A 27,319-nucleotide genomic window follows, 5' to 3' on the forward strand; every position below is an offset into this window, starting at 1 on the left:
GCTGCAGAAATACAATTAAATCCCAGTTAGCTTCTTCAATCATAAAAAAGGGTTTATTCAGTGGGAGCACCTAATCTTCGAAAGAAACTAAAACAAGCAATACAGACGCATATAGAAGGTTAGAAAATATTAGAAAATCGGTGAAACGATAATTTTTATGCTCCAACAGAATGGATTCTTCCAAGCCGGGAAACATAACATGAGCGTAATGTAAGGTATAAACAGTTTATTTCGAATGGAAAAATTTCTACACTTATCTCAGTATTAAAATTTTCATTTATTTGACTTCTATAGATTCTTACCATTGGAGATTGAGTGTATAACGTTAAATCCACCTCAAATTTTGTAGCCCGAACTCTTACATTATTAATACAAGATGTTACATTAAAAGATTACCTATGAATGACTACAGTACTAACAAGCGCCATCACGGTGGCCACCATGTTACACAAGTTTTTCTCTGCCAGCTTCTCCAGTGTGCTGAGTTACCACAGGCAACAGAACGAATATTAACGAAATAGAAATATGTTTTCCACAGAGTATGTATATACTAAAATAAACGCTTCTGAATTTGGGAAGAAACTGTGACGTTGCTGAGAAACAGCCTCTTTCTCTCTTAGAAGGGTTTTAAGTTTAATGTTTCAGAATTGTGCACACGTACCTGAAAAATGGCTCAGGATGTGTTCTTTGCTATGAACCATGTCTCTGGATGTTGTTCCCTATATGCATGCTACATGTCTTTTTAGAGAAGCTACAGCTAACGTGATTTGGATGTAAAACTGAGATTTTTCCTATAAAAGGTCACGATCTGTTTCCTTCCTCATCCATCCCATGTCTTTAATTGTCATTTCAATACCAATTTATGTGACGCTGTTTTGCTTAAAAATTCTAAGTACGGCGCACGAGCACACTGGACTCGCACTCGGGAGGACGACGGTTCAATCCCGCGTCCGGCCATCCTGATTTAGGTTTTCCGTGATTTCCCTAAATCGCTCCAGGAAAATGCTGGGATGGTTCCTTTGAAAGGGCACGGCCGACTTCCTTCCTTAATCCGATGAGACCGATGACCTCGCTGTTTGGTCTCTTCCCCCAAACAATCCAATCCAACGGCGTACGAAATCCGGCCCCGAGTACTACACGCTCATTGTCGCCGGTCAGCTGTCATCCGTTGTTTCGAAGCTGTTGCTACAACGTATTGTATTATCGGTACCACACCCGTTGCGTCTTGGTTAAGATTTGTACGAGATATTTCCTCTTCAAAAAGGAATCGCAATAGTGGAGGCGTAAGTGTCTATCAGTTATTTAAGGAAACGAGGGGCATTTTTGCAAATAAGTTTCCTAGCGTGTCAATACCAGCAAAAAGAGATATGTAGGATTTGATGACAAAGTGAAGTACGACAGGGTCAGTCGCAAACGCAAGAAAGAATCGAGCCCCGTCCGCTAGTACACCATTCGAGCACGAACGATCCAGAGTCCAAAGAAGTCGATACGTAAATTGTCGCAAGTGAACGTTTTACATAGGTCATGTCAACATACTGTATAGGGACGAAGCCCTCAAGATAATATGTGTGTCAAACGATTGATAGTGGAATGTTGGATCCACCGCCGTATTTCATCAGTGATGAAGCCTTCCTCCATCTGACAGGACATGTGAAAACTAATTACAGTCCCTATTCGATTAATGATGAACCTCTTCACGGTGGAAGAATCAGAGAGTGTCGTGTCGTGTCAGCAAATCTGACTGTGGCTCTCTTATTTTTTGAAACAATAGTAACACTGATGTGTATACACGAATCTTTGACGAATTTTACACACAGTTGACCCCGCATGATCATATGTATGCTTTTTGTAACTGTATGGGACCACCTGTCACAGTTCACGTGAGTGACGAGTTCACGGAATATTCACAGAAGAAGGTTGTCATCAAAGGATCGTGGCCGCAGCATTAGCCAGAGCTAACCACCTGTGACTAGTGAGACAGTCCAAAGAGGAAAGTATGCACAAATAACCCAATAACGTTAGAGGAGTTGAAGGAAAGCATTCGTAATGAAATTTTGGGAACGGATGCGGTAGAGTTGCGCAAAGTGTACTTTAACATGTTAGGGCGCACGCAAAAGCGCACTGAAACACAAGGATGTCATATTCAGCACCTGATATAATGTAATGAAAAAACAAGATCAATTCAGTAAATGTAGACCTTTGCATCATTTTATTTGTTATTTCTTCGTTGTCTATTTATTACATGTTTACCTATTTGTTGTATCTGTTCGTGGAGGGCAATAATTTGTACGTACTCGTAATAAGCGAGTAGTCCGTACTGGGGGCTGTTATTTCGTGCGCTATCCTGTACTTTGTTGTCCCATCATAAACGCGTGCTTTCTTCGACTCTTACATTACCCTTCATCTCTTTCATAGTTCTTTAGTTTCGGTTTTTGTGAAAGAAACTTCTAAGAGCTGCAGGATTGTGAAAACTGTGTGCTGTCTACATCGATTTAAAGCGGGCTGGTAACCAGCTGCAAATGACAGCTAACATCTATACCTACTCGGTGACTATACTGATTCGCATCTGAATTGCAATTATTTTCAGCATGCTTCAGTAGATAAATTAGCTCACATAGTAGATCGACTAAGATTGCATCAGGCTTCTACTAAGCGATGAATAAATGAACAAGTAAGTAAATAGGGGAGAGTGTTGTACTGTGGTAAACTTTTCAGATTTTCGCCTCTAGCCCTGTAATAGAAGTTTAATACACACTGACGGAAAAAATCGCAACATCCAAATATAATTTGTGTATAGTAATTTCAGGAATGCCTTTGCCCAGGTAACATATTTGAGTGATTAACATTGCAAGATCATAGTTTAATATAAGCGCGAGATAAATGCTCGTACATTAATAACCAGTGTAGCCACCAGAATATTGAGACTAAACATGCAAACATACATGCAGTGTGTTGTCCAGGTGCCGCATGTCGATTTGTGAGATGGAGTTCCATTCCTGTAGCACTTGGTCGGTCCATTCAGGGACGGTTAATACTGTTTGTGGATGACGCTGGAGTTGGCCGATGATAAACCGTATGTGCTCGATGGAGACAGACCTGGTGATCGCGGAGGCCAAAGCGACATGTCGGCTTACAACAGCGGTATGTGAGCAAGCGGTATCCTGTTGGAAAACACCATCTGGAAAGCTATTCTTGAATGGCAGCACAACAGGTCGAATCACCAGACTGGCGTACAAATTTCCAGTCACGATGCGTAGGATAACCACGAAAGTGCTCCTCCTCATACTAGTCGCACCCCAGACCATAACTCCAGGTTTATGTTTCAGTGTGTCCAAAACACAGGTTAGTTGTAGGTCCTGAACTGGCCTCCTCTTAACCAAACCACAGCCATAATTGGCACCGAGGAGAAATCACCATTCATCAGAAACCGCAACAGACCTCCACTGTGGCCGCCCTCCAATGAGTTCTCGCTTGACACCACTGAAGTCGCAAATGGCGGTGGTTTGGGGTCAGTGGAATGCTCACTGCAGGGCGTCTGGCTCGGAGCTGCCCTTCAAGTAACCGATTTGCAACAGTTCGTTGTGTCACTGTGGTGCCAGCTGCCTTCAAATTTCTGCTGCAGATGCACTACGTTGCGTCAGAGACAGCCAAACACATTTATAGTCTTCCCTCTCGGTGGGCCATGTGACCGTTCGGAACTCGGTGTTCTTGTGACCACCGCTGCCAGCAGTCGTCTATAGTCATTTCTGCCACGTATTTCTACAACATCGCAGAAGGAACATGCATCTTATTGTAGCCCTAAGATACTACCATGTTCAGGCTCAGTAAGGTGTTTACAATGGCGTCTTTGTCGCCTGTAAGGCATTCTTGACCAACTCACCACTTCCAATCTCAAACGTAACTAACACTCACTTGTGTTATAACGTGAATTTTAAGCAAACCTGATTTGCATCCTTCTACTGGCACTGCTATCGCCACTCTTACATTAATGGCGTGAAATTTGAATCGGCTTCCTCTTTCAGATGTAGAAGGACGCATATCAGCTTTCGTTCATATCCCACTACCCCTTCTTCGCATTGCGATTATTTTTTTCCTTCAGTGTATTTCCTTGTTCCGTTTTTGAAAGTTGGCATTCGCTTTTTATGTGCTGCGGCCTTTCTCTAAAATTACAAAAATTATGCCGAGAAGTTAAAGTTTTTCTAAATGTGAAAATATATTCCAGGATACAAGATGGGCGTGTACGTAGGAACCAATATTCTACTGAAATTTAAAAGCGTTGCAATCGATGAAATCTTGTAAACACTTATTTAATGCTCTGTATGTTACATAGACACCAATAATCAGTAACTGACATAAAATGAAGCAAAACTGTTATCAGAAACGAGTTGCAAGTTACACATATTTTCAAATAGAAGCTATTCCAAACTAACGTAAATTTTCGTTTTCAAGACAGATAAAATTGCTAAGACATTAAAGAAACTCAATTCATCTGCAATTATGGCCGGCCACTGTGGCGAGCGGTTCTAGGCGCTTCAGTACAGAACTGCGCTGCTTCTACGGTTGCAGGTTCGAATCCTGCCTCAGGCATAAACGTGTGTGATGTCCTTATGTTAGTTAGGTTTAAGTAGTTCTAAGTCTAGGGGACTGATGACCTCAGATGTTAAGTCCCATAGTGCTTAGAGCCATTTGAGCCATTTATGTACCTGGTCATGTGCTTCAATTCTTCTGTCTATTTTTGCTCTAACAGTCACTCTTACTCCTTCCCTTGCACTAGTGCTCATAATTAACAAGAAAGCGTCACAGAGATGCTCTCGAAAGTCAAGTGCAGACGCCATGACAGAGGCGTTGTATATCGCAATGTGATTCACTGTTAAAATTCCGAGAGCGTGCGTTCCTACGGGAGCCAACTAATATACACTCCTGGAAATTGAAATAAGAACACCGTGAATTCATTGTCCCAGGAAGGGGAAACTTTATTGACACATTCCTGGGGTCAGATACATCACATGATCACACTGACAGAACCACAGGCACATAGACACAGGCAACAGAGCATGCACAATGTCGGCACTAGTACAGTGTATATCTACCTTTCGCAGCAATGCAGGCTGCTATTCTCCCATGGAGACGATCGTAGAGATGCTGGATGTAGTCCTGTGGAACGGCTTGCCATGCCATTTCCACCTGGCGCCTCAGTTGGACCAGCGTTCGTGCTGGACGTGCAGACCGCGTGAGACGACGCTTCATCCAGTCCCAAACATGCTCAATGGGGGACAGATCCGGAGATCTTGCTGGCCAGGGTAGTTGACTTACACCTTCTAGAGCACGTTGGGTGGCACGGGATACATACGGACGTGCATTGTCCTGTTGGAACAGCAATTTCCCTTGCCGGTCTAGGAATGGTAGAACGATGGGTTCGATGACGGTTTGGATGTACCGTGCACTATTCAGTGTCCCCTCGACGATCACCAGTGGTGTACGGCCAGTGTAGGAGATCGCTCCCCACACCATGATGCCGGGTGTTGGCCCTGTGTGCCTCGGTCGTATGCAGTCCTGATTGTGGCGCTCACCTGCACGGCGCCAAACACGCATACGACCATCATTGGCACCAAGGCAGAAGCGACTCTCATCGCTGAAGACGACACGTCTCCATTCGTCCCTCCATTCACGCCTGTCGCGACACCACTGGGGGCGGGCTGCACGATGTTGGGGCGTGAGCGGAAGACGGCCTAACGGTGTGCGGGACCGTAGCCCAGCTTCATGGAGACGGTTGCGAATGGTCCTCGCCGATACCCCAGGAGCAACAGTGTCCCTAATTTGCTGGGAAGTGGCGGTGCGGTCCCCTACGGCACTGCGTAGGATCCTACGGACTTGGCGTGCATCCGTGCGTCGCTGCGGTCCGGTCCCAGGTCGACGGGCACGTGCACCTTCCGCCGACCACTGGCGACAACATCGATGTACTGTGGAGACCTCACGCCCCACGTGTTGAGCAATTCGGCGGTACGTCCACCCGGCCTCCCGCATGCCCACTATACGCCCTCGCTCAAAGTCCGTCAACTGCACATACGGTTCACGTCCACGCTGTCGCGGCATGCTACCAGTGTTAAAGACTGCGATGGAGCTCCGTATGCCACGGCAAACTGGCTGACACCGACGGCGGCGGTGCACAAATGCTGCGCAGCTAGCGCCATTCGACGGCCAACACCGCGGTTCCTGGTGTGTCCGCTGTGCCGTGCGTGTGATCATTGCTTGTACAGCCCTCTCGCAGTGTCCGGAGCAAATATGGTGGGTCTGACACACCGGTGTCAATGTGTTCTTTTTTCCATTTCCAGGAGTGTAGTAATAAAATATTTACGTCGCTACAACGATAAGAAAAGGCGTGTATTTCTTCCTCCGTCGTGTATCTCACGATAAGACCACGGAGGTAAAATCAGACAGATTTGACTTCACAAGGCGGCTTGCTAGCAATTGTTCCTCCCACACACCATTCACTACTGTAACAAGTAAGAGGAGAGTGATTGTAATACACGAAGTGCCCTCCGCCATACGCCATATTTTGGCATGCGGAGTACAGATGTAGATGTTTAACTCTGCCCATCTTTTTCTTAAATTTTTGTACCGCCTATGGTGGGGTCGCTGATAATGGTCACGCTTTGGAAATTATTTTCATTTTAGTTCTATGGGCCGGAAGGAAATGCTGCCAGGTGTAAATATTACCGAAACATCAATTTAACAAGTAATGGTTGCAAAATAATAGGAATATTATTCTCAGAATAACGGAAAGACAGATAAAAGCTGAGAAATTTAGAAATATACGAGACAATACGCCCATTGCCTACGACTTGTCTCACACGTTAGTCAAAGAAAAGCAAAACTACAAGGTTATCATACGTTTTAAGAAATTTCACAGATTTTCTGTAGCTAAATTATTTGACGAATTGTCAGACAGCTTTGCATACGTACATCAAAACTATTTTTTACGTATTAAAAGTGCTCCTATGTTCCCCATACTAATTTCCCCTTGCATGCGTTTCCTGAAATTTTTAACTGTGCACACTATGAGTATCGCCCAATAGAGTTGGCAGTTGGTGGATCTTGAGCTTCGTTCTCAAGTGGGGCTGCACTGTTGCGGCAGTCTAATATGAAAACGTTTCAAGCACAACATACGCTTTCTCGGCGCCTGTCGCCATCTTGCCTAACTGCTCACAGATGCGTTCTCGTAGCGGAAATCTGAACTGCGGCTGCAGCACTACAAAACTTTTTGAGTTTTTCTATGAGTGTTGAGTTTTGTTTCAATATGACAGCTAATGCAGGTATGGTGAATTTTTTGAAATCGCTTCAATCATTTATAATAAGTTACCAAAAGCATTAGTAGATGCAAAGAGAGCTTTTGGCAATGTTGACTTGAGTTCACTCTAAACTTCTCAAAGAAGCAGAAATAAAATAAAGGGAACGAAATGTTATGTACAACTTGTAGAGAAACCGGACTGCAGCTACAAGAATGAAAGTACAGGGTGATCAAAAAGTCAGTATAAATTTCAAGACTTAATAAACCACGGAATAATTTAGATAGAGAGGTGAAAATTGACACACGTGCTTGGAATGAAATGGGGTTTTATTAGAACAAAAAAAAGTTCACAAAATGTCCGACAGATGGAGCTGGACAGCAAAACTGCTACCGTGACGGGTGAGAGGTACGCCGATATGTTACAGAATCGCTTCATCCCTAGCCTGACTGATAAACACCTGCTGGACATGCTTTACAGTGCTGTTCACAACATTATTCCTCGACTACAGCTATTGTTGACGAATGATGGTGGACATATTGAGCATTTCCTGTAAAGCACATGATCTTTGCTTTGTCTTACTTTGTTATGGTAATTATTGCTATTCTGATCAGATGAAGTGTCATCTGTCGGACATTTTTTGAACGTTTGTATTTTTTTGGTTCTAATAAAACCCCATGTCATTCCAAGGATGTGTGTCAATTTGTACCTCTCTATCTACATTATTCCGTGATTTATTCAGTTTTCAAATTTATACTGCTTTTTGATCACCCGATACATGAGAGGGACGCAGTAGTTCAGCATGGAGTGTTCACAATCTTTTATATTGACAAATCACCAAAGGAAACCAAGGCTAGATTTCGGAAAATAATTAATGTTGATACTGAAGAAACAAAATGTTTAAGAGTTAACGATGACATTGTAGGTCTGTGAGAGACAACAAAGTACTTGAAAGATCAGTTGAATGGAAAGGATAACGTTTTGAAAAGAGATAAGACAAACATAAATGAAAGGGAAAACACGATAATGGAATATGCTCAGTCGTGGTACCGTTTATGAATTATTTCTGTAACTGTTATGATTATAGGAAAATGAGAATCTACTTCTCAGTTAAGAGCACCTCAGCATAATTTAAGGGGAAGCCTTGTTTTATTCCGTGCTATAGTCCTTGCCACAGCATCGTTACCACCAAATGAGTACACAATCTGTTATTTGTGAAAATCGCTAACACACAAATCCAATCATTTCTGTAAATATATTGAGAACAACAGTAATCGTAAGTAACTAGTAATAAAGTATTTCATAGGATAGTCTTGATCGCATAATAAACACTTTAATTCATAAGTGGTGACCGGTTTCGACCATACTCCTCTGACGCGTGGAGAAGATGGCACGGAGCAGGAACTGCGGATACCACCCATTGATGAAATTACAATGAAATCCAGACCGTTAGCTGCTTGCAGGCGTTGATAAATATCAGCGGGGACAGTTGAAAATGTGTGCCCCCACTGGGACTGTAACCCAGAATCTCCTGCTTATATGGCAGATACCCTATCCGAGTGAGCCATCAACGACAGAGAAATAGTGCGACTGCAGGGACTTATCTCTGGCACGCTCCATTCCCAACTTACTGTCCACACACTGCATTTGTAGTGCCCTTGCCCACTACACTCATTACTCGTGGCAGTCAGTCTATTGATTCCCGTAAGAGATCGAGCAATGTGAGTGCACCCGCACTGAAGAAGATCATTGTAAGCCTTTTCTATATGAAGATGGTATCTGTTCATTTGGACATGTCCGAAAGAACAGATACCATCTTTATACCACCCACTGATGTCGACATCAGTGTGTGATATTCACAGTTCCTGCTCCGTGCCATCTTCTCTACACATCATCTGTGGAGTATGGTCCGATGCTGACTCACACCTGATCGAAACCGGTCACCATTAAGAATGAAAGTGTTTTTATGCGATCAAGACTGTTCTATATAATATATAATTACTAAAACAAATAACGCTTAATAACACTTTATCACAAATAATCCGAGCATTGAACGAAATTATGCACATCACCGCTCATACTACGAATTAACAAAAAATTACACTCGCGACCGAACTGGCTTCGGCCGTTCTCGACAACGGTCTGCAGGACATTATGAAATGCACCCTTGTAATGCAGTCATCAGTTTGAATACATGAAACATATGCGACGGCACTTGACTACATCCATCACGTTCGCGACCGCTCACCGTGCAACCGTAATAATGCATTACTTCTTGATAGTGGCGTCGCATACGCGATCGAACTCCAGCATGCTCAACCACGGCCCGCACCCGATTCTGACCAGCAATGACAATGGCGTGGGTTTCTGAAAGCTTTTGGTCAATCAGGGGCCTGAAAAGTCTTCACTATCTTGGAATGGTCGGCTTCCGTCAGCCAATAGAAAGCGACTGTATTGGCTCCAGGCGGATTGTGATGCCTAACTCGGCACCACGACGAAAGCCTCCACAACAGTAGGGATTACCACAAATTGCACAGCTTTACGACTTGATGGATACTCAACTTTATAAATGTTAAATCCTGTGCTGCCACCACAAATGTGAGTAACTCAGAGGAGGATCATTCGACGGTGAAAGCTGTAAACTGTGTTCTGTGTGCCTTATCTCCACGGTGGAGATGGAGAACAATCTAGGCATTTGCCTAAGCAGGTGTTGAAAAGAGTATAAAATCCTTAATCAGGCCGGTCGGCGAGTGAGACCGACAGTGGGTGAATCGACGTGTGTATTCGATCCGAATGTGGTTCGCCTTGTAAGCTCTCTACGCAAATTGTCTATATATGAAATGCTCAGTATTCGTTTTCAAAAACTTTCTCCTCGTGTAACGTGTCCTTAAGATGCCGTACTTTACGGACTATAAGACGCTCTTTTTGTTGACTCAAAAGTTCTAATGCGTCTTAAACTGGAAATGTCCAGTTTTTTATTTAAATTTACCGCCAGTCTTAAAAATTGCCATAAAAGTCGATGCCACGGGAAACTTATCTGCCGGCCGAAGTGGCCGTGCGGTTCTAGGCGCTACAGTCTGGTACCGAGCGACCGCTACGGTTGCAGGTTCGAATCCTGCCTCGGGCATGGGTGTGTGTGATGTCCTTATGTTAGTTAGGTTTAATTGGTTCTTAGTTCTAGGCGACTGATGACCTCAGAAGTTAAGTCGCATAGTGCTCAGAGCCATTTGAACCATTTTTGAAACCTATCTCTATCTGGCAACACTGGATTCTACTGGCAGCAGCAGTGCATCGATGCGTCGAACATGAGTTGCGGGGATTCAGAAGCTTGTTAACTCTGTCTCTCTCCTGCCCCGCCATAACAAACCCAAAACACTGTCTAGCCTCTGATGCGACACTCCAATCCACGGTGCCGGCGAACATGAATTGAGAAAGTGATTTGTGTCATCGGTAACAGTACAATATTTTTGTTAGTAGCTAGTTTCTTAATGGAAAAACAATAAGAGGTATTCCTACGATGCGGGCTATAAATCTAAAGTAACAGCATATGCAGAAGAATATGGAAACAGAACAGCTGAGCGGCGTTTCGGCCCTCCACCAACATAAAAAACCGTTCGCGCTTCGTGAGCTAGTAAACAAGAACTGAAAAGAAAAGAGGAAGACTAAATGTCCAAGTAGAGGACTGAATGTAAAATGGCCAAATCCAGATGACGTATTGAAATGGATTCAAGGACACACTCGAAATGGCACTGGAATTAATACAAAAATGGTTCAAATGCACGCTCGTATGCTAGCGCTACAATGGAACTTAACAGACTTTAAAAGTGTACTTGGTTGCTGCTACAGGTTTATGAAAGGTCTTAGATTTAGCAAGCGAACCAAAACCAAAATACCACAGAAAATGCCACAAGAGTATGAGCGAAAATATTATCTTCCCATCGCTTTATTATTCAACGTCGAAAGACAACCGGTGTGTAACTAAGCCAAATAGCGAATATGGACGAAACTACACTGATATTTTATGTGCCGAGTAACAGAACTGTTGTCATCAAAGGTGCTAGAACTGTTAACTATAAAAACAACTGGACATCAAAAAGAAAAAAAAAAAAATCTCTACACTGTTGTCCTTTCATGTCATTCTGGCGGTAATAAGCTTAATCCAGTGATCATTTTCAAACGCAGAACAATGCCAAAACCTTTTGAAACAAACACGGATTAATAGAGTGTGGGAGAGAAGTAAAGCTGCTTTATTGAAGAAGAGTTCTCTTCTTGTGCCAGATCAGTGTAGTACCCATCTGAAAAACTCTGTGAAAGAGAAATTGAGAAAGTAATAAAGAGCTCGCTGTTATTGCGAGAGGACCTACTTCACAATTGCAACCTCTTGATGTCTTGATAAATAAACTATTTAAAGTGTATGTCAGAGAGGAATGGAACAAATGGATGATGGACAAAACCCAAAGTGAATTTACGCCCGAGCGAGCTTCAAAACCATCTACAATCAAATAAGTGTGTCAGTGGATAAAGCAGTCGTGGTTTAGAATGAGAGAAGACATTATTGTTAAATATTTAAAGAATTGCGGCATAAGTAACTCTTTCGATGGCAGTGACGATTATTCGTATATATGAAGAGGACAACAATGACAACTACAAGGAAGAAGAAGAAGGAGAAGCAGAAGAAAGCTCAGATGACGATTTTCAGGAATTTTAAAGGTCAGTTCGGTTTTATAAACTAAGATTTTTTTTAGTCTGGCTTTGCAGTCTAACAATAAAAAGGTAAAAACGTTATTTTAAAAAATGCTGAAAAATTAAAGTGCGTCTTACAGTCCGCAGAATACAGTATCGTATTACCCGCTGAGCAATAATGACTGTTGGTTGGCCTTGTGTTGCGCTTGTGAATAGTGTCGTGATAGAAGACTGTAACCTTAGTGAAGTGATTAATTTGAAATTATGAAGATGAATCTAACGAAATCCCAACAGAAACTAATTGTGTACTCAGTGAAAACGATTTAACTGAAACTCAATACTGAAGTACGTTATGAAAGTTAGTAACATGAAGTGCAATGCCTGACTTGAAATATCCACAAAATAAAATACTGCTCAGCTCCGAAGAAAATAACCGTTTAAGATTACCGTCATTGTTCAATGTAAATTAATCTGCTTACTTAGCACGCTATCTGAAAATTCTGAGTACCTGCTGTTTGAAAATTGAGATCTGGCTTGAAAGAAAACTAACTTACTTCTTGTTCATCAAGCTAATCTGTGTCCGATGTTCTCGAAAACAAACTGAAATCAGCAATTGGAGCAGCTAAAGAAAAATAATCTACTCACTACTAAATTTTTCTTTGCTTGTCAGAAACGATCTGTGGCTACGTGTGGCATAAGGTGCAATGCACACACGACAAAATATTTACAACTTTACTAAGAATGATGGAGGAGAGTTGTACTTTAAAGAAAACCGTTCTTGAAGAATTAAACTCTTATTGTCATCAAAAAAACACTGTACAACATAAGAAGACTCTTAACAACTACGAAATTCGTTCATTACAGAAATTACAGACATTTAAACCAGTTACGTTATTTGTGATATAACGAAAACAAAGAGATCAAATTAACATTAATCATGAATATTATTCATTATCTAAGGGACAAAGATTTCCTTCGGTTATTAATTCTGACAAAACAAACATTTCATTCTTGCGCGTGCGTTACTTGCCTTGAAATATTCCTCCAAAAATCTTCTCCATCTATACATTCAAGAAAATTTCATTAAAAACAAGTTTTCATCTCCGTAATAAAATTCTCCAGATAATTTCTCCTAGATTCACAAATATCAGATCTCCCTCTGTTAAATTTATCAGCTCGCTATTATGCCTGCAATAAGAATGCCTCGGTGCAACAAAATTGACTAGCGGCCAAGCGCACCACAGATTACATTGAACACAGAGTCAAGGATCTTATCTACTACTTATACAGCGCGCTCATTTATCTTTGTCCCAGTACAGTAAAGGCGAAATAATTTACAGCGGCAGCAAACATATGAAAACTTTACAACCTCTCTGACTCTCGATTCACTGTGTTGCACGACGATCTGTACCACCAGATATTGAATGGTACCTTCACATAGCTTCACTTTTCTATATACGACATCGCAGCTTAAATTCATCTTCTCACTCGTGCATTTCACAGGTTGGTCAGTTTGCTGAGACGGAAAGTAGCGTCGCCAGAATCTGATTAAGAGTGCTTCCTGACGCCGTAGCTCCCGAATATGCCGCGAGCAGCCGGTGCTGCGCGCATGCTGTTGCATTTCGCCTGAGTCGTACCGCTCTGCATCCGATGTGGGCCTAAATGAGTGCTGGCGGAAGTCGTAAATTTCGCCTCCGCCATAAATAAGTAGCTATAATATTCTTGGCACCGTACCAAATACACTGTGAAATGTCCTTTCGACCCTATTCCTATTGCCGTCTCGCGCTGATTGCAAACTGCAGCTCCGCGCTAGCTGTGAGCTGAATTCACTTATTTTAGCTTCGTTCTAATCTAGCGTGTGTTGTTTCAGCTGAGGCGGTCCACTTAGCCAATCAACTCTGCCAGTACGGATACTACTTCCCTGTCAGCGACTCCAAAAATTTGATTGTAAAGGACGACAGCTCCCTCTATCGTTTCCAGGTAAGTGGTGCTCATTATTTTAGCTCTCTTCATAACGAGTTATTTTCATTTTTTTACCTTGAAAACCTGGAAGTTTTAGTAGCAAATGGATACGACATAATAATAATAAAGCCAGACACAACCGTGCAAAAAAAGAAAGTGTGGGTCATTATCTTTGCCATCCCAAGTGAAGCGACGAGAAACAACTGGAAAAACTTATCAGATAGGAGGAACCACGTAGCGACTGGGAGCAAACCAGCAAAGTGGCCTCGGTAGTTCTTGTCACGTCGAGAAGAGAGCCAAAAGATATTAGTGGACACTTGAAAACTACTGGCATTGATAAAATATCCATCTACCAGCTATGAAATGCTACTTTTATGGGTTTGTGCACATTGTCCATCGGTTTGTCACGCAATCCTAGGCGCTTTGGAAGTATCCAACTAGTCTTAAAATACCAGATCCAGCGTAGTGTTTTCTGTTACAGTAATAATAATAATAATAACTTTATATCACTGTGTCTTTTCCAGACAGATTCGGTAAATAAAACTACAGAAACAATGATTATTCTTGTCGCGATCACGAACAGTGTCGTATTTCTATAATGATAGACGACGTGTACATGGTTTCATCATGGCGAACCCAGTTTCGTCTCACTAGTTCACACACATACACATTTGCCTCTATGGTAGTGTCAGCATTGAAAATCTCTGCTTAAGTTCCTCCACATTATTTACTAGCTGAGCACAGATAAGTTCCTTCAAATGGCTTCAAAAGTAAGACTCCAGCTGATTTAAATCACGACTGCGAGTTGGCCATCAGCATGGTCCAAAACGTCCTATTCATCGTCCTGGAAATCGTTTATTCAAAAATCTTCATAATCTGTGACCAATGTGGTATGGAGAACCACATGTTATGACATATGCTAACAGAGTATCCTCTAATAAAGTTGGTAGCAATCTTTCTCCTAAAAAGGTTCGTTAATTGTTACCAGTCAGTCGTGCAGGCAAAACTTAAGGCTCAATAATGGAATCATTGATTATACCCGTCCATGGATTTACGGAAAAGCGGCGCTGAACATGTGTTGCTGCTACTTGGCGCGGACTGTGTACCCTCCAAGCGTGTATGTTATGGAAATCTGTTATTCCATCGCGAGTGAAACACGCTTCATCTATGACGAATATTTCGTTTACAAAATCATGTTCAGCACTTTCTAACACTCAGAATTCTCGTCGTGGAAAGAAATCTTGCTCTTCCAAAGCTAGTACGCGTTGAATGTGGTAAGGCAGCAGACACTCCTGTTTCAGTGTGCGATGAACGACAGAGTGCGATACAACCACTTGGTGGGCGATGCTTCTAGTAAGTACTCTAGAGGTAGGATTTTCGTGGTAGCGGTCCAGAATTTGTTCCTCAGCTTCCAATGTACGTTCTTCGCCTTATGATCCTCTGTCTTTGAAGCCTCCCCTTAGCAAAATTTATGAATGATTGTGCTGATAAACCCCTTACGTTACTTGGTTTTCAAACAGCTGAGCAAATCTGAACGTGCACAGACATTTCTCTCTTTACTTATTCAGATCATCAATAAACTGACACACAATATTTTAATCGCAACGCAATCTGACTTTCAATAATCCCTACAAAAAATGGCCCTGACTAACAATAACCTATACCTTTCACGAATCACTTACCTCACAAAAATCTTCGTTACTCGAACTAAAGCAATACAGCGAGCGCCAATACTGCCAGCTAAATAAAAGATTCTAACTACTGAAGTCACTAACTACTGATAGGCATAATTAAGAAATGAAAGATTTTGATACAAAACAAACAATGTATTTACCTTAATAGTGTTCAAAAGTCATAATATACATATATATCAGTTCATGGCATCCAGTATTACAAATTTACTCTCTCTGATGGACACCGGTCCAGATCATCCGCTCTCAAAACTCCGCCATCTCTCTTCCCACATCCACCACTGCTGGCGGCTCACCGACTGTGCAACGCTATGCGCTGTTCACATGCAACTGCACAACACTACTATAGCGAATATTACAACAATGCCAGCCAGCCACAGACTGCTCACAGCACAGCCAGTGATTTTCATACAGAGCGCTACGTGGCGTTACCAATATAAAAACCTAAACAGCCTACTTACATCTTCTACGCGGGGCAGTGAAGAGCCAGTACCTCTCAATCTAGGCGCATTAAATACGCACTTGTAAGTGGTATTCTGTCATTATTTATTAAACAATAAAATGAAAGCACATCAAAACAGACAATAGGTTTTGCATACAGAATTAAACGTAAAAAGGTAAAGATAAATACTGCACTATGTTACAAATGAACTGCAAAATAATCTAGTAAAAGTAGAGATTTATGATGATATATATCGTTGGTGAACAGCAACAAATGTTGATCGTGCATGAAGTCTTCGCCGTGGGAAGTGCCCTCGATAAATTCGTATTGCTGCCCAGGCAACACCTTTTGCTTCGCTACTAATTAAAAGAATATTGCGTAGTTCAGCGATAGTAAATCTCTCTTACATTCTAATGTTTAACAGAGCTACAATACAATAACGTCTCCACAGGCCATTCGACGACTGTCGACGATCGACGTATTACAATGACTCAACCACGCAGGCCGTAGTTGTCTATGTGTTTGCGGCTCACGCTCAGGATGGCAATACGCGCAGCGATAAATAACACGAACCGATTGCTTACGTAAGTCTCCACTGTTTTTGGAGAGGGTGCGGAACAGGCACACCGTAGTGTTTTAATACATGGTACTGAATTCTCCCTGTCTACTTTGCATAATGTTTACACAAGTCACGTCTAAGCCGCGTCCACTGTCCAGTGTCTACATTTCCAAAAATATTGGCTCAGATTAACTGTTTTCTTCTGGGACAACCGTAGGAAACGGACTAACATGTTACTAGATATTTTAAATCAATTACTTGTGTTCCACTGGCAGCATTTTTTTGGCAGCTTATACAGTTTACATACTGTGTGTTAAGCGCTTAATTGTACCCATTGAATCACAGGTAGGTCATTCGATAAAGCCTCGCTAGCTACGTTGATAAATGGAGTCATTGTAATGACAGAGATGGCTGTCAAACCACACGTTAGGCCTTACAGCAACGAAAATATCATTCCATTCCCATCATGACGACTATTTATGACAGATTACTGATAGCTTCAGGTATAAGCGTAGGAAATCCCTAAAAGGAACAATGACGATGCATACCGGTCTCCTTTTCATTTTACAATATGTATGTGGAAGAAATCCTTCTTCATAGGCGTGGTCAAAATTATCCGTCCCCTTATTAAGAATGGTGAGCGACTCTGGAAGACGAAATGATGTAATTACTGCGAAAAGTGAAACTAATGTAAAGACATTGCATTCTTATCTCTTCAGACCCAGTTTTCGAGTTAAGGGGCTTGAACTGAAAGCTTGTTTGAAACCATATGCCTATTTTCAAAAGCAAGCGTTTGTTTGTCAAATTAATCTCCATTGACTTCATTGCGTTTGGTTCACGAAGGTTACACGTTTTAATTATCTATCCCCAAACCAGAAATTTGTTTCCCCTTCTTTATAATATCCAAAGCACAGATATCCCCGTCATTCGACGAAAATTTGTTGAGGATGACAAACAGAAAGTTATGTGGGGTCTATTCTAAGAAATGTTTTGGTGGTACAACAAAATCGAGTCTAATCTGAGAAATGGGTTGGTGGTACAACAAAATCGAGTTTTGCGATGCAGCTATAGGGAACTAGAACTAGAACTATTCAGATACTCATATTAGGTTCTTTGGAAGATCTCCACTGGGTTGTACCCAAAAATGTGAATATCGTTTGAAAACAAAATACATTTATGATTTCGATCAGCTAACCACCCGCCAGGGTAGCCGAGAGCGCTAATGCGCTGCTTCCTGGACTCGGGTAGGCGCACCGGCCCCAGATCGAATCAGCCTGACGGATTAACGACGAGGGCCAGTGTGCCAGCCAGCCTGGATGTGGTTTTTAGGCGGTTTTCCACATCCCACTAGGTGAATACTGGGCTGGTCCCCACGTCCCGCCTCTGTTACACGACTCGCAGGAGTTTTAAAACGTTTTCACTATTTCACAACTTAACATTAACTGCAGGCAGCTGGGGTACACTCAATCTGTTCTGGGGGGTGGGGGTTACAGGGTGGCGACAGCACAAGGCCGACCCCGCATTGAAGTGGGACAAAGGCCCAAGGAAATGATGATGATTTCGATCAACTAAGAGTTGGGTACAATCAGCCACAAGGAAAAAGTCGTCATAGCTGGACAGACACATGCTCTTGAACTGAATGATATATATATTGATAATGATAAATATATTCAGTCAATTTAACTATCAGAAGGATTACTACAGTATCACAACATGAAACCAACAGATCAACGTGCAAACCTACACTGCCCAAATGACTAAGAGCGTATGATTTTTCGCTCATGTGCTCAAACTTAAACACACCCTTCTCCTTCCATATTAGATAGACAGTCATTCATGCCGCTCGAAACAGCTCTGCTCTACCTCGCAAGAAAGTTGTCACAAAAGATCCAATCAAAATGCTCATTTCCCCCCCCTGAACTACCTTCGTATCACTATTGCGTCATTTATTACCATTTTCGTGATTAACTGAAGGTGCTTGCCGTAACTATCGAGTTCAGCAGATGAGAACGACACTGTGTAGTTTATCTAAAGTTTCTTACCCGTCTAAATAATTTGGACCACACTTTCGGCCGTAGCCTCATCCTTAAAGAGAGACTGCTAACGCCACTTCCATCTATCGTTTAGCTCACCTGGGATGACCTCATTTACTGTCGGCGGCTAGGCGGTTATCACTGAAACAACCGGTTTTCTGTTTTATCCGCTTTTTTTTTTCACGCCAGTCTAACGCGACTGAAGAAAACGCTCAAAACAATCGGTTTCTGAAACAAACAATTTTGAGTTTTTTATTACAAATATTTCGTATAAACAGAGATTGAAACATTTTGACCACCTCAGTTTCAAAATACGTACAATCAAAATATTAATTCAAATAAGGATATAAAAGAAAACTTAGTCAGTCCATCAGTAGCTGCTTTTGTCGAAAAGTGATAAGTGGTTGAATGTTAAAAAAAATCACCACCATTCTCCTAACGATTTTAATTTTTTGAAACTCTGCCCGAAACTGATGTTGTAATCTGGGACCATGCCACTATTTGGGCATTACGAGTATTTAGTATAGATTGACAACTGAGGTTGAAGAACTATATTTTTCGTGTTAATTTGTCCATTTTCGATGGCTTCAAGCAAATAAAGGCACGCAAATAAAGGTACGCACAGACAGCAGACCCTGTACCTTCTGTTTTTATTGTTAACTGTAAATGAACTTATAATTAAATGTTTTCCTGAGACATTTAAGTCTCTTTTTATTATCTACGATAATGATCGAAGGAGACTATCATTATTGTAAATGAACTGTTACTAACTTTTTAATTTCTTACCTTTAATATAATTTCGTTCGTCGTTTTATTATTCCATTTAATGGGAGACAAATTGTAAATATCTAAAGCAAATGAAGCATTGAATTTCTTCGCTACGTCGCTTGCAGACTAGGGTTGGTATAATTTTGATATACAACGGATGTCCGGCGACCACAGTGAGAAACTACCCTGTATACCAAAAGGCACCATCTTGCACACTGCTCGTAACGCATACCATTTAATTGGCCACGCCTCATGGTGACAGGAACATTATCGTCTCAGCAATGTAGCATCACTTCTTATGCCTTGTGTTTCTTGTTCGTTTCTGTCGGCATTGTTATTAAAACAGCACTGTCAGCTATTCGCATTTGCTATAAAAACGCATTATTTCAAAGCAATGCAAATTTTACGAATAAAAATTACTTTTTTGATAAAAAAAAAGATTTATTTAATAACTAAAACATTAGCACCTCCGCTAGGGCTAACCGATATTCCGATTTTTTTACACGGTTATTAGAAAAAAGAAAAAAATGTATCTCTTATAACCGAAAACAAATAAAAACCGGGAAACCTCGGTCATTCAGAACTAAAATCTCTAGCTTATGCTCGCATCGGGGGCGTTAAAAGTATGACAGGGAGTGCAAGTTGTACTGACCCAAAGTATACCCTGACGCTACTCAACTTTTTTTTTCTACACATGAGAGCAATACATAAAATTATCTCTATGCATATGTAGCCAACTTGAGATGGACAAGACGTCTAATCACGCTAACAATAGATCAACTAAAAACAACTTTTTAAAAAAATAAATTAACCTGATTACAGTTACGTGAATGCTACACTAGTAGCAATAGTGAGTTTTCAGGTGTTCAGCCAAGTTGTTGTTTGCATATTCTGCGCAACATTCCGACGAGCGACTCAGTCGTCTTCTTCAGGTGCTGTACTCGCTGACTGGATTACAACTGCGCCCTTTGATGATTTTTTGTTTTACGGAGCGCGCTTCGTGAAACGACTACTCTCTCAACGTTTTCCAACCCTGATGGATGCTATTGTCAGCGAGATTTTGATAAATGGAGTGCCGGGCCCCAATTGTTATTTAAAAAATTGGAATCTCCATCCTAGTTTATTAGATTTTCTGTCATCTTTATTTGGATAAACTACTTAATTATGCTGTCCCAGAAAAGTGGCGTTTTCACCGTGATACTGGTCTCGTCGTATTTCGTTTCATGATTACATTCGAGGCGGTTCTCAGCGACAGCTGATTTGCTTATTTGTTCCTTGCATCTCTCCTCGACTGTTATGATAGTCTGCACCACGTAAGACATCACACATTCGCATGGAATGTGATACACACCCAGTGTCGGAGACTTGGAACGTCTTTAACATTACAGGGAACACTTTATGTCTTAGCTGAAGCGAGCGGAATACACTAGACGCCATGTTTCCGTAGGAGTCTGCCGATCTTTTCGGCTCTTGAGCCAGCATAAGGCAGATATAAGGGATTTTTGGGTTATCTTCCTCGGTTTCAGTCTCGAGTGCTCGAGCTCTGTGGAAGAGAGTTCCTGGAATATTTAAACTCTATCCGTCGTAATAAAAAGTCACGATGGAGGTGGAGAAAAAAGGTCAACTACTGTTCCTCGACGTGTTAGTTGAGAGAAGACCGGAAAGATCCCTGATTGACAGTGTGTATAGAAAAACTACGACAACTGACTGCCTCTACACCTCGACCCATCACAAAACTCTGTACTAAAGACTATGGCTCATAGAGCTCGAACACGTTTAGAGAAAGACAGCTTCGCCAGAGAATTACAACACCGGCAGTTGATGTTCCGAACGAATGGATACTCTTAAGTTTCATACTGAATGGGAGATGCAGCCAAAGTTAAGAACGCCTGAGAAAGAAGCTGAGACTGAAACCCATGAAGGTAAGTCAAAAATCGCTTGTCTGCCTTATGCTGGCCCAATATCCGGAAATATCGGTAACTCCTACGCAAACATGGCGTCTAGTGCATTTCGCTAGCTTGAGCTAAGATAAAAAGTATTGCTTGTAATGTAAAGACGATCCAAGTCTCCGAAATTGGGTGCGTATCGCATTGCATGCAAATGTGCTATGTCTTACGTTGGACAGACTATTAGGACAGTCGTGGAGAGATGCAAGGAACATCAGCGACGTACCCGTCTAAAACAAACAAGCAAACCAGTTGTCGCAGAGCACCGTCTCGAATGTAATCATGAAATGAATTACCAAGAGACCAGTACCACAATGCAAACGTCACGTTTCGGGATAGCATAATTAAGTACTTTATCGAAATAAAGACGTCAGAAAACCTAATAAACAAGGATGGAAATTCCAATTTTTTAAATAACAATTGGGGTCGGCACTCCGTTTACTAAAATCTCGCTGACAATCACATCCATCAGAGTTGGAAAACGCTGAGGGAGTTGTCGTTTCACGGAGGGTGCTCCGTAAAACAAAAGATAATCAAAGGGCGCAACTGAAGTCCAGTCAGCGAGTACAGATAATAGTAAAACTCGCATTACCTGAAAAAGACGGCTGGGTTGCTCTTCGGAATGCTGTGCAGAATATGGTAACAACAACTAAAAACCTGAGCGATCATACCATAACACTGTTTAAATTATGCTAATCACTATAAGTAAATGTTGGTATCATTCTTATTTATATCCATTATTATAATTTTACATAAAAGAGCTTTTTAAAGAAAGAAGATTCCTTTGCAGAAGAAATTCAAATGCTGCACAGAGTCAAAATCTTATCGATCGTAAGTCCGGTAAGCTAATATTAATATCTGGCTTATACACCAAGCTGACGAAAGTCATGGGATGCCTCCCAATATTGCGTCACTTCTTCTTTTAGCCGGCGCAGTGCAGGAAATCGACGTGGCGTGGACTCAACAAGTGAACCGTGCTGTATTTGGTGCCCTCCATACTTGCGAAGGTGTTGCCGGCGCAGGATTTTGTGCACGAACTGACCTCTCAATTATGTTTCATAAATATTCAATTGGATTCGTGTCGGACGATCTGGGTGGTCAAATCATTCTCTCGAACTGTCGAGAATGTTCTTCAAAACAGTCGCGAACAACTGATGCCCAGTGATATGGCGCAATGTCATCCACAAAACATTCATCGTTGGTCACGAGCCCATGAGAGGCGCTGGAGGTGATGTCGTGCTGTTAGAAAAGGCACTCGCGTTAGTCGTCTGCAGCTATAGCCCATATAGTCCATGAATGGCTGCAAATGGTCTCTAAGTAGCCGAAAATTACCAGGAATTAGTCCATGCGATGTAAACGCAGCCTACACCGTTATGGAACCACCACTAGTTTGCACAGTGCCTTGTTGACAACCTGCGCCCTTGCCTCCGCGGGGTCTGTACCACACTCGAGCGCTACCATCAGCTGATACCAACTGAAATCGGGACTCATCTGACCAGGCCACGGTTTTCCAGTCGTCTAGGGTCCAACCGATATGGTCACGAGCCCATGAGAGGCGCTGGAGGCGATGTCGTGCTGTTAGAAAAGGCACTCGCGTTAGTCGTCTGCAGCTATAGCCCATTGACGCCAGATTTCGCCAGACTGTCTTAACGGAGACGTTCGTCGTAGGTCCCACATTGATTTCAGCTGTCATTTCACGTAGTGTTGCTTGGCTTTCAGCTCTGACAATTCTTCTCAAACGCTGTTGACCTCGGTGGTTAAACGAAGATCGTAGTTCACTGCGCTGTCCGTGATGAGAGTTAATGCCTGAAATCAGGTATTCCCAGTACACTCTTGAGACTGTAGATTCCGGAATATTTAATTCCCTAACTATTTTCGAAGGGGAATGTCGCATGCGACTATCTCCAACAACCATTCCGAGTTCAGAGACTTTTAATTTCCGTCGTGCTGCCATAATCACGTCTGAAACCTTTGCACATGAATCATCTAAGTACGATGGCAGTTCAATAAGTAATGCAACACTTTTTTTTCTGAAACAGGGTTTTTTTATTCAGCATTGAAATACACCAGGTTATTCCCCAATATTTTAGCTACACAACACTATTTTTCAACGTAATCTCCATTCAATGCTACGGCCTTACGCCACCTTGAAATGAGGGCCTGTATGCCTGCACGGTACCATTCCACTGGTCGATGTCGGAGCCAACGTCGTACTGCATCAGTAACTTCTTCATCATCCGCGTAGTGCCTCCCACGGATTGCGTCCTTCATTGGGCCAAACACATGGAAATCCGACGGTGCGAGATCGGGGCTGTAGGGTGCATCAGGAAGAACAGTCCACTGAAGTTTTGTGAGCTCCTCTCGGGTGCGAAGACTTGTGTGAGGTCTTGCGTTGTCATGAAGAAGGAGAAGTTCGTTCAGATTTTTGTGCCTACGAACACGCTGAAGCCGTTTCTTCAATTTCTGAAGAGAAGCACAATACTCTTCAGAGTTGATCGTTTGACCATGAGGAAGGACATCGAAAAGAATAACCCCTTCAGCGTCCCATAAGACTGTAACCATGACTTTACCGGCTGAGGGTATGGCTTTAAACTTTTTCTTGGTAGGGGAGTGGGTGTGGCGCCACTCCATTGATTGCCGTTTTGTTTCAGGTTCGAAGTGATGAACCCATGTTTCATCGCCTGTAACAATCTTTGACAAGAAATTGTCACCCTCAGCCACATGACGAGCAAGCAATTCCGCACAGATGGTTCTCCTTTGCTCTTTATGGTGTTCGGTTAGACAACGAGGGACCCAGCGGGAACAAACCTTTGAATATCCCAACTGGTGAACAATTGTGACAGCACCACCAACAGAGATGTCAAGTTGAGCACTGAGTTGTTTGATGGTATCCGTCGATCATCTCGAACAAGTGTGTTCGCACGCTCCGGCATTGCAGGAGTCACAGCTGTGCACGGCCGGCCCGCACGCGGGAGATCAGACAGTCTTGCTTGACCTTGCGGCGATGATGACACACGCTTTGCCCAACGACTCACCGTGCTTTTGTCCACTGCCAGATCACCGTAGACATTCTGCAAGCGCCTATGAATATCTGAGATGCCCTGGTTTTCCGCCAAAAGAAACTCGATCACTGCCCGTTGTTTGCAACGCACATCCGTTACAGACGCCATTTTAACAGCTCCGTACAGCGCTGCCACCTGTCGGAAGTCAATGAAACTATACGAGACGAAGCGGGAATGTTTGAAAATATTCCACAAGAAATTTCCGGTTTTTTCAACCAAAATTGGCCGAGAAAAAAAATGTGTTGCATTACTTATTGAACTGTCCTCGTACAAATGACATCTATGACCTTTCCTAACTTGTGTTTGCCGATACGATCGCCATCCGTATATGTGCATATCGCTATCCAATAACGTCTGCCGTCCCAGTGTGTATCACTAACGAATTTCGCCAACGAAAAGATTTTCTATTTACAGTACCATAGTTCAGTAGTAACTAAATCTTCTTCTCAAGTAGTAAAGACCTAGAATTATGAAAAGCAGACATTTACGGAATAAATCCTTTCTTTATTACCAAACTACGGAAAAAAACTCACCGAAGTTATTCCTCTCCATTCAGAGAGAACTCGCACCAGTTGTGGTTGTTTGCTAATAAGATTCATTTATAAATCCAAAAGAAATTTAATTAACTCTGTTTGCTTTCGCTTTACCGAATGTTGCTCATTAATTTATGACTGACTACGTGTTTTATATTATTTTCCGTAATTTCAGAATTAATTATGAGTTTGTAATTACTCTGACATTTACATGATAATTCACCCTTTTTGTGTCTCTGAACTTTATAGCTATTAGGACCGTCTCATAGCCCCTTGTTTTCTGCGTATTATTACGTCTGACTAGAAGATAGAGGTGAAAGTTATATTTTAATTCTGAATTGCGAGATCACATTTTTAAAGTGTACATTCACTGCATTCGAGCTCGACTCTGTTCGCCGTATCTGTTAAAAATTTCACTAACAAGTCTCATCCACTTCAGTTGCAAATAAATCTCTATTTCGTCTATAGTTCTTCAGTATCACTAGAGAAAAAGGTAATTTGACTGTTTCTAGGTTCCATTTACTATTAATGATGTCACATAATAACTCTATAACTATCCAATGAACAGTTTAGTAGCCTTCGTTTCACTGTCACTTTGCGATTGAGTCTTTCTCAGAACTTAATTCAAACTATCCGTAACATATCAAACATGAAAAAAGAAATAGTAAAATGTTTCACTGGATAATATTTTGCCATTGGATAGCTGCCTCAAACCGGATAATGACCGAAAATACTACCGATCAAACGCTACTCCCTGTCAAACGTCTACACAGTTCGTTCGAGTCATTGTTGACTCAAAGATCAACTAATGACCACTCTGATTTTGCTCCTCCAATGATTCGTTTACTGCATTTTCTAATACTTCGGAAATAACAGTCGATTACGGTTTTTGCGAAACGTAGCGGTACATTTTCTGTAGTGGCTTGTGCTCAATACGTCGAGCAGCAGTTACGTGCAACGCACTGCAGTGCTCTTTCGATAGCAGTTCAAACCGACATTAGGCTGCCGTCCACTAGCTGCTACCGTGCGAGCTGGCACAGTCGTCAGCACACTGGACTCGCATTCCGGGGGACGATGGTTCGAACACGCGTCCGGCCATCCTGACTTAGGTTTTCCGTGATTTCACTAAATTTCTTCAGGCAAATGCCGGGATGGTTGCTTTGAAATGGCACAGCCGACTTCCCCAATCCGATGGGACTGATGACCTCGCTGTTTGGTCCCCTGCTCCCGGATCAATCAATCAACCAACCAACCCACTAGCTCCGAAGAAATTTTTATCTAAATTATACATATTCGGTGTTTTTTTTTTTTTTTTTTTTTGCATTTTCTGTGTGGGCAGGTATAAACGTGTCAGCTTAGTATGGTGATGTTAATTTCAGTCGTATTTTCACCTGTATCTCTAGTTGCTGTGACTACCTCCAAACCTGTATTTACCTTTGACAGCGAATTTGCAAAATCAATACGCGTTCGTAATTACAGTAGATGTATCTCATGTTATTGTAGCACATCACGATACATACGTTTCTCCGCTTTAATCTTCGTTCGCTCTACATGTTGTCAAAGTCCATTTGAGTTAAACTAATTAATATCCCATTTTCACAAACATTTTCGTTCGCTAAACTCGCCAGAGGTTTCCTTCCTAACTGGATTGAAAAGGGGTGAGGGGGTGAGGCAAGGTTACGCTCTCTTTAGGTCTAACGTTACTAGTTCGTGTTTACAAAAAAAAATGTCAAAATTATCATACATAATCTCTCCAATTTCCACTTACTATGTCACTTCCAAATTGAAATGTCAATCAAATAAATATTCCACTGCAATCTGTTTTCATGGACTGCAGTAGTAAGAGCTAACTTCACTATAAATGAAGTGCGACAAATCTTAAAAATGCTGCTCGTTGTTAACTGTATAGCGAACGAATTGACTTTACTTTTCCATAAATTTTTCACAGTTGGGTAAAATCTTTTTACCTCATAGTAGATTCAAATATTTCACGAAACATTTTTTTAAATCAAATAAAAACTTTTCATAGAAACTTCTCACATTTCGTGATAATTTTATGTCACTCTACTCGTACAACGTGAATCACTTAACGTAAGTAATGACGACTAGTGATATTCATTATATTGTATCACAACAGTCTTAACTCCCCACAATTTTCCTTTTTTTCCCAAGAATGCTCGCAGTCAGGAGTCGATGCGCAAGCGACCATCTTCTTCCCCGTTTCCGTCGAGCGTATTGTGAAGTTGACCAGAAACTCTTACGGCTCACTGTGTAGATGCAGACTGCCGCATCGTCGCTCATGTAACGTAGGGAAAACAACATCGTTTTTAGACACAGTATAAACAAACACCTTA

General features: G+C 41.9%; 1 protein-coding gene across 1 annotated transcript in view; it reads left to right on the forward strand.

The window, feature by feature from the left end:
* Positions 1-27,319, forward strand: part of LOC126469208 (regulator of G-protein signaling 11) — a 183,045-nt gene that overhangs the window by 28,533 nt on the left and 127,193 nt on the right. The window contains exon 3 of the mRNA XM_050096618.1: positions 13,840-13,949. Within this exon, the coding sequence (XP_049952575.1) occupies positions 13,840-13,949 (110 nt within the window). The remainder of the gene's footprint in view (positions 1-13,839; positions 13,950-27,319) is intronic.

The sequence above is a fragment of the Schistocerca serialis genome, chromosome 1 (genome assembly GCF_023864345.2).
Source record: "Schistocerca serialis cubense isolate TAMUIC-IGC-003099 chromosome 1, iqSchSeri2.2, whole genome shotgun sequence".
NCBI classification, from domain to species: domain Eukaryota; kingdom Metazoa; phylum Arthropoda; class Insecta; order Orthoptera; family Acrididae; genus Schistocerca; species Schistocerca serialis.